The sequence below is a fragment of the Castanea sativa genome, chromosome 5, assembly GCF_040712315.1.
Source record: "Castanea sativa cultivar Marrone di Chiusa Pesio chromosome 5, ASM4071231v1".
NCBI lineage: Eukaryota > Viridiplantae > Streptophyta > Magnoliopsida > Fagales > Fagaceae > Castanea > Castanea sativa.
In genome coordinates this window covers 39,740,891-39,749,438 of record NC_134017.1, presented here as the reverse complement: position 1 = coordinate 39,749,438, position 8,548 = coordinate 39,740,891, and the positions used below count along the sequence as shown (strand labels likewise).

At 37.7% G+C, this 8,548-nt stretch overlaps 1 protein-coding gene across 1 annotated transcript; it reads left to right on the top strand.

The window, feature by feature from the left end:
• The first annotated feature begins 3,399 nt into the window (after positions 1 to 3,399).
• On the top strand, positions 3,400 to 8,246 carry LOC142635175 (uncharacterized). Its single transcript, XM_075809379.1, has 3 exons — positions 3,400 to 3,624; positions 6,247 to 6,396; positions 7,545 to 8,246. Exons 1-3 carry the CDS (start codon positions 3,400 to 3,402, stop codon positions 8,244 to 8,246), a joined length of 1,077 nt encoding a protein of 358 aa, XP_075665494.1.
• The last annotated feature ends 302 nt before the right edge of the window (positions 8,247 to 8,548 follow it).

The following is an 8,548-nucleotide window of genomic DNA, read 5'->3' as shown; positions in this document are numbered from 1 at the left end:
ATGGAAAGGGAAATTCATTTATGGCATGGGAAGCTTAATTTTACAGTCAAACTGATTTCTATTTTCAGTTTGACTGTATTTTCAGTTTGATGGAGTGTTTGATCTGATTTCTTGTTTGATTTTTTTATGAAACTTGTTAGAGTAATGGAAAAATTAGAGGTGGGTTACAGAGCATAAACGGAATGAACCACGAGTGGGCAAAGTGTCAAACTTTAAACCACGGGTAGGTACATCGAATTAGAGGCAAACCACAGGTGGGCAAAGTGTAATTATCCCTTAAAATTAAGAAACCCTAATCTAAACATATGATACCAAATAAACAAACAAAAATGTGAAACTGAGACTTTGGAAGTATAAAAACACAGAAAAGAAACTAAACAGAACAATATGTGAAAGCGGAAGCAAAACAAACAAATAAAAATTAGGGTTTCTAGGCAGCGGCTTGTGCACACAAGATCAAGCCTGTGTGCGTAGGCAAGATCATGCGTATGCAGCCTCTTGCCTAGAAAACCTAAAAACACAAAAACATGGCAGAACCTTAAAACAAAAATTCTAACAACCTAACATGCATTTTGAGCATACAAAAACATAAACCTAATCTAGGAAAGCATATTAAAACATGTTATAACAAAAAGATAAAGCAAACAGAAAGATTTATAATCAAAAAAGAAAGAAAATAAAAAAGAAAGGTTCAAAACTAATACCTCAAAGAAAAGCTCTTCAAGCTTGATTTTTGACCGTTCTCCTCAGTCAATTCTATTCACAAGCCAATAAGAAAGTGATAAGCAACCTTAAACTAAAAGGATTGGGGCCAGAAAAGGTCACAAACAAACAAGATTGACTTGAGGATGCTTTGTGAAAAACTTTATTTTGATTCACTATTTTCTAGTGAATTTTGTATTTTTCCTGTGGGATTTCTGTGTGTTTTGAAAATATACCATGTAAGGCTTTTTATAGTGAAAAAATGGGGTTTGGAAAGGCTCGCAAACGATGTGGGATTCATTCCAAACCTCAGCCATTATTGTAGAAAACTTTTTTTTTATGTTTCTGAAACCCTAGCTGCATACGCAGTAGTGTGTTTACGTACTCATGCTTTGGACCACATACGCAAGCCGCTGCCCACGTACGTGAGCCGAGAGCCACTTTGGTATTTTATTTCCAAAAATAAATTTTTGCTCATTTAAAAGGTTATATTTTCCATTTTAACACTTCTCAAGTCAATTTGATATCTGATGACACATAAGCTTTATTTAATATTTTTTAATTTCTCCGTCAACCACATATACTTTTTCCTTCCATTGGCTGATGCCAAGAACCAAAATATCACGTGTTAATTGTTTTAGGGAATAAAAGTGGTAAAATGAAAATGCAGAAACCAAAATAAATTTAAAAAATGTCCAAAATGTAGGGACTAAAAGTGCATTTACGCCTTCATAATAAGGTGGCTATGGGTTTATGACTGAAAGTACTTACTAGATATATTCAGCAAAAAAAAAAGTACGTACTAGAGATATGTAATTGGGTGGAATAAATTAATTATCACCCATTTTCTTTCTAATTTTTACTAAAGAACAAAAAATAAAGATGAAATAAAAAAAATAAAAATAAAAAGAATAAAAAAAAACAAATAAATTGGTGGTTTAAAAGTGAAAGAATCATTCTCTCTCCAGTATCAGTTTATTTAGGAGGGGGATAAAGAATAAAATGGAATCATTGAATACCATTCTTTTAAATGCACTCACTCCAAAAGTGAAGTGAATAAAATTATCCATTCCCTTCAATCATTGACAGAAAATTTAATTCTAATCCTCCTTTATTAATAATACAAATAACATATAAATTATAATGAACATAACAGTAAAAATACACATATATTTCTTTCAATTATTTTAAAATTTTCAGTGAACTGGAATTATATTAGAAATAATAATTAAAGAGTGTAGGGGTAAATACCTCTTCTATTTTGTAGGAGTTTCTCTCTCTCGTATTCCACGAGACCTCTCTCCCTAGGGTTTCCTACCGGGCTGTGTTTTTTGTTTTCTTTTTGCCATGGAGTCCACAATCATGGTAGACGATGTATCACAAATCCTATAGAAGATGAAGTTAACCTTGGAGGAAGAAGAGACAATCAATATATCTGATGAAGGCCGACAAGAAGAGTTAGAGAGCTGTGCTTTGAGTCTTATTGGGAAGTTTTTAACCTACAAACCTTTTAATAAAAGAGCAGCTCTGATGACACTCAAAAAAGCATGGGGACTGGAAGATGGAGTGCAAGTTGGTGAAGTAGGGTCAAACTTATTTCAGTTTAAGTTTAGATATGAATTTGAGTTGAATAGAGTCTACACTGGAGGTCTATGGAGTTTTGATAATCAAGCATTACTGTTAACAAGATGGAAGTCAGGGATGACGATGACAAATGTCAAATTCAATATCTCTATGGGTACAAATCTGGGGGGCACCTTTTGATATGAGATCTTCCCGGGTAGCAGAGGAGGTGGGGAACTGACTAGGTAGGGTTTTGGAGGTTGAGAAACGGCATAACAATGATAGCCAGAATTTTTTTATGAGGGTTAAGGTGGCTATTCTGCTAGAAAAAGAGATGTGTCGTCGAGCTTTCTTGGCAGGTTAGGATGGGAAGAAATATTGGGTGGACCTTAAGTATGAGCAATTGCCTATCTTGTGCCATTACTGTGGACTGCTTGGGCATGAATTACAGTTCTGTGCTCAGTATTTCAGCAAAACAAAATCTGGGGCTGAGATCGAATGTGGTTATGGAGATTGGCTGAAGGCAACAGGTGGAAGATCGAGATCGCCACAGAAGAGGGGATTTAGGAAAGATGATGAGCATGAGGGAAACAAAGGTGTAAGCAAGGGCCAGTTTGCTTCACAGAATATGGCGGAGGTGGGAGCAAGCGGCGGTGGGAAGGAGAGAAACCTTACCAAAACGGTTTTGAAGGGCGTGGGGAGTGCTACTGAATATGTGGGAGAAGATTGGGCTGACAGCGGGCACAGGGTCGAGAATCAAGGGATTGGAGACGTGGATAAGAGATGTAGAGATTTCGGTTCCTTAATTTTGGGAGTTCAGAATTCATGCCTACATGAGGGGATTGAGTTGGCGCCAACAATACAGGAGGAGCACGTGCAAATTAGTGATGATGGTGTTGGGCTAAGTAACACTAAAAAGCCCTCTACATGGACCAAACTAGTCGGAATGGATGTTGGGCCTGCGGGAAGGTTAAAAGAGGGAGCTAAATCCATTTTGGTAAAAAGAAACAAGTTGGCTATGTTAGTTGATGGGGAGGCAGAGGAAGACAATAATAATGGGGAAAAAGGGAAGGTTTATGAGGATTTAACAATGACTGAAGCGGCAGGGGTGTTGCAACACCCTTTCTGAGAGCAATGAGGCTTTTAAGTTGGAATTGCCAAGGGCTTGGGAACCTTTGGACAATTCGAAGCCTTCACAAATTAGTGAAGGAACAAGTTCCCGATGTTTGCTTCTTAATGGAAACAAGGTTGGATCGAGGTGGATTTGAGAAGCATTGTGGTGATGTACCTTTTAAAAATAAATTGATCGTGGAAAAGCCAAATTCGGGTGGAGGGTTGGCTTTGCTTTGGAAGGAAGAGGTGAATTTGGATGTTATTAATTTTACTGACAATCATATTGGCTAAGGTGGTGGAAAATGATGGTTTTGTATGGTATCTCACAAGTTTTTATGGATGGCCAGAGGCAAATGGAAAGTGGAAGTCGTGGGCACTTTTATCTCATTTAAGGTCTCTTGTTGAGGGTCCCTGGTGTTGTATAGTGAAGGAAAAATTCTGGTTTTGTATCTCATACAAAACACATAGCGGAAGCAACGAACAAGGATTTATTTTATTCATGATTGATAACGTGCACAATGTAAATTTCAGAATTTAAGAACAAGATAGCGTACCTTGGTGTGGAGAAATTCAAAACAAAGATTAGAAGCACTTGGGAACACTTTTAATCTTCACTCCAATTCCACTTTACGCCCAAGATGTGTGGTCTCTCAATCAGTTTTCAAGGGAGAATAAAAGTGTGTCTCACACTCTCTCACACACCGTTTCTTATTTTTCTTTTTCTAATCTCTTCTAATAAAAATTCTATATGTTTCTCCCTTTATAACTAACTGATTATCTAATTGGGCTGGCCTATTGGGCCTTTCCAATTGGGCTTTAGTGTGTGGCTTGGAGTGGGACCAAAAAGGACCAATAAGACACTAGCTCCAATGGGCCTTAGGCTTTTCCGTCAACTCTTAACAAGTCCAAAGTTACCATTAATTATATTTAATACCACTATATAAATATGATTGCACTCTAGGCCTTATTAATAAATTATATCCCAAGACTTTATTATACACGTAACCCCTTCATAAAATATTCGTAATAACACAAAGTCATAAATATAGACTGCCACTTTGTAAATTACTACATCTTATCCTTGAGTACCCGGTTTAATTCAATAAAGTTATTCATTATATATTTATGAAATCCAATTTCATAAATATATACTTTAGTAATTTCTTACTAAAGTGGTTAGGCCTAACTCTCTGAATAACTGAACCATTAAACTTATCTCAAGGGAATATTTTATATCTCCATCAAGAGACTATGCAATTCCATCTTGAGAATATATGTTCCATCAACACTAAATGTGGCTGCCCAACATATTGAGGTTTTGACCATCACTTCAGATCTCACTCCTAATATATCAAAGCAACCTACACTTCATGATCAGGTCCATTATTCTCTCAGGATTAAGAGTTCATGCAAAAAGAAGTCGTGAGATTTATTATTCATTTGACAGTTGTTAGGAAAATAATAAATCTCACAGCGGTCCTGTTCAATATATTTTAACTCTTAAAACATATTAACATATCAACTAGAAGTTTCCACTTCCATGATCAAGACAAATCATCTTAGTTGACATGTTATAGTCTTCGCAGATGAAATGCCCAATTTCATCACCGACTACGAACTATAAATTCTGAGTTTACAAAGAACTTGTGATTTACATCTTTTGTGACTTTTCACATAAATCACATACAATGCATCTCATGGACTATATGATAATGTCCCATATTCATATTACCATTATTTTAGATAATAATAAAATAACTTTATCAAACACAATATTAAGTCATATATCATGTCATACATAATGTCATACATAATATCATACATAGCATCATACAATAGGATTCAAGGGCACAAATCCTAACATATAGGTGATTTCAATGCCATACTTCATGCATCGGAGACACGAAGGCAAACAAATTTTATTGAGGGAATCAAGAATGCTAATGGGGTTTGGGTGGAGGAGGTGGCTAAAGTGGTGGATGTGGCATTTGATTATTTCATGAATATTTTTAAAGCAAGCACTTGTGACAGAATGGAGGAATACCTTAACATAGTCAACCAAACAATAACTGATGATATGATGGAGGTGTTGTCCAGGCCGTTTAGCAGTGAAGAAGTGAAAGCGGCGTTGTTCCAGATAGGACCAACAAAGGCTCCTAGACCCGATGGTATGAATGCACTCTTTTATCAAAAAATTTGGCATATTGTTGGTAATGAGGTGACTGATGTTGTGTTAGATTTTTTACATACTGGTCATATGGTGCCTAACATTAATTATACTCATATTGTTTTGATTCCTAAAGTAAAGAAACCGGGAAAAATGGCAGACTTCAAACCTATTAGCCTATGTAATGTGATATATAAAATTATTTTAAAAGTTTTGGCGAACAAGTTAAAGTTAATCTTGACACAGTTAATCTCTCCTACTCAAAGTGCGTTTGTACCTGAACGCCTTATTACTGATAATGTGCTAGTAGCCTACGAGACTTTGCATGCCATGCATATTAGCAAAAAGGGGAAGAAGGGAGCCTTAGCTCTTAAATTGGATGTTAATAAGGCCTATGATAGGGTGGAATAGGGCTTCCTTAAAGGCATGATGATTAATTGGGGTTTTCGGAGGTTTGGGTGGATAGGGCTATGAGTTGTGTCTCTACACCCTCCTTTTCAATTCAAATAAATGGTAAAGCTTATGGGAATATCATTCCTTCTAGGAGCATTCGCCAAGGAGATCCTTTGTCACATTATTTGTTTTTGATATGTGTTGAAGGCTTTACTTCGCTCCTTGCTAAAGCAGAATTTGAAGCGTGTAGAAATGCCCCATCTATAACTAATCTGCTTTTTGCTGATGACTCTTTGATTTTTTGTCAGGCTAATAAAGATGATGTGCAGGTTGTTTCTGATACCCTACTGCTATATGCTGAAGCTTCAAGCCAATGCATAAACCTTGAGAAGTCTTCTACCTATTTCAGTAGCAATGTGTCTGTGGAGCAGAAAGCATGGATAATTGACAAACTTAAGGTAAAGGAAGTGGAGAAGTTTGATGCTTACCTAGGGCTGCCTACTTTGATAGGAAGAAGAAAATATGATTCTTTTGCATTCATTAAGGAACGGGTTTGGAAGTGGAAGTTGCTCTCTAGGGCCGACAAGGAGGTTTTTATAAAAGCAGTGGCTCAATCCATCCTCACGTATACAATGGGGTTTTTCAGTTACCTAGGAAATTATGTGATGAATTGGACGCTATGTGGGCTAGATTTTGGTGGGGACAAATTGGGGAGGAAAGGAAAATACGCTAGAAAAATTGGAGCTTTTTAACACCATCTAAGAAAAAGGGTGGAATGGGTTTTAGAGATTTAAGATCATTTAATTTAGCCATGCTTGCAAAACAAGGTTGGAGGTTGTTGCAGGATAAAAGCTCTCTTTTATATAGTTGTTTTAAAGCAAAATATTTTCCGCAATGTGACTTCCTAGAGGCGAAGGATTGTCAAAATAGTTCCGATGTATGGAAGAGTTTGATAGCGGCTCAACCACTTTTGAGGAAAGGGTGCTATTGGAGAGTGGGTAATGGAGCTTCCATTCGTGTTTTAAAGGACTGCTGGCTGCCTAATTAGCCAACAAAAAAAATTCTTTTCCAACCTGAGGAGGAGATTTAGGAGTGGAGGGTCTCAGAGTTAATTGATTGGCCGAATCATCAGTGGGACAAGGAAAGCATCATTGCCATGTTTCATCTGTTTGATGCAAAAGCTATTCTTCAAGTCCCTTTAAGCAGGCGGGTTGTGCAAGATGTGATGGTGTGGTCTTTTTCAAAGAAGGGAAGCTACATAGTAAAGTCCGGGTATTATGTGGCAAAGCAATTAAGGACGGAAGAGAGCAATACTGGGGAGGCATCGATGCAACGAACAAATGGGTCACTATGGTCACGAATTTGGAAGGCCAACGTCCCTAACAAGATTACAATTTTTTCCTAGAGAGCATGCCTTAACATTTTGCCTACACAAGACAATCTGGTACGCAGAAGGGTGGTGGAGGAGGCATGGTGCTGCTTCTGTTAGAATGATACTAAATCAGTTTTGCATGTGCTTTGGGGTTGTGGGGCGGCACAGGATGTTTGGGCAGGGAGTTCTTGTCAACTTCAAAAATCATGCTCTGAGTAGGTTGATTTTCTGCAGCTGGTTACAGGTCTAATGCCGAAGCTTTCATTGGAAGAATGGGATTTGTTTTGGGTTATTTGTTGGCAAATATGGCATCCATGGAACGCAGTCATGCACGGGGGTGTATTCCAGCATCCTTCAAGGTCGTCTCAGCGCGCATTGGATTATTTGAGGGAGTATACTAAAGCACAAGATCAATTGAGTATGCCAGCTCCAACTCCGACTCCAACGCAGCAGACATTGCACCCTCCGCAGGGAACTTTATTCAAGCTGAATTTTGATGGCGCTTGTTTTGATGATGGAGCTGCTTTGGGTTATAGGGTTGTGATTAGGAATGAAAAGGGTGAAGTAATGGCTACTCTAGCTGCGAAGGGCAGTGCTGTAAGGGATAGTGAAGAGGTGGAAGTGATGGCATGTCGTAAAGCCCTCAAGTTTGCTATAGACGCTGGCTTCATGGAGATAATTTTGGAAGGTGATAATACTTTGGTGATGAAGACAGTTTCTCAGGCTCAACAGAACCTCTTGCGGCTTGGATTAATATATGAGGATATCTGGTGCTTGGCTGCAGGTTTTAGATCCATTTCGACTAATTGTGTTAGGCGCAATGCCAATAGTGTTGCTCATGCTTTGGCTAGATCATCTAGATTAATTAATGATGATATTGTATGGATGGAAGAGGCTCCTCATGCTTTGTATTTGGATTCTAGTCTTCTAAATTAATGAAAAGTGGTTGGTTCCGGCTTCAAAAAAAAAAAAAAAAAGTGTAGGGTTATATAGAAAACATCCCACGCATCGGCTAGCAATTGACCTATAGTCAATATTATTGGGAGGGTCCAAGTATAACACAAAAGAGCCCCTACAAAAGTTTCATGCTTTGGCTACAAGATATGCAGTTGGAGTTGTATTGCCTCAAAATGCAGGAGGAACTTGCAATAAAAAATCATAAAATTGCAGGATGAGAGTTTGAAAAAGGATTAAACACATTGTGAGACGTCCAAAAACATTTTAGCACTGACTTCTTT

Excerpts from the sequence above, each read along its gene's own strand:
- LOC142635175 (XM_075809379.1), top strand. The coding sequence starts at position 3,400 with ATGAGGCTTTTAAGTTGGAATTGCCAAGGGCTTGGGAACCTTTGGACA. Across the intron at positions 3,625-6,246 it reads CTTTGCTTTGGAAGGAAGAG|GCTAATAAAGATGATGTGCA; the intron begins GTGAATTTGGAT and ends ATTTTTTGTCAG. Across the intron at positions 6,397-7,544 it reads GGATAATTGACAAACTTAAG|CTGGTTACAGGTCTAATGCC; the intron begins GTAAAGGAAGTG and ends GATTTTCTGCAG.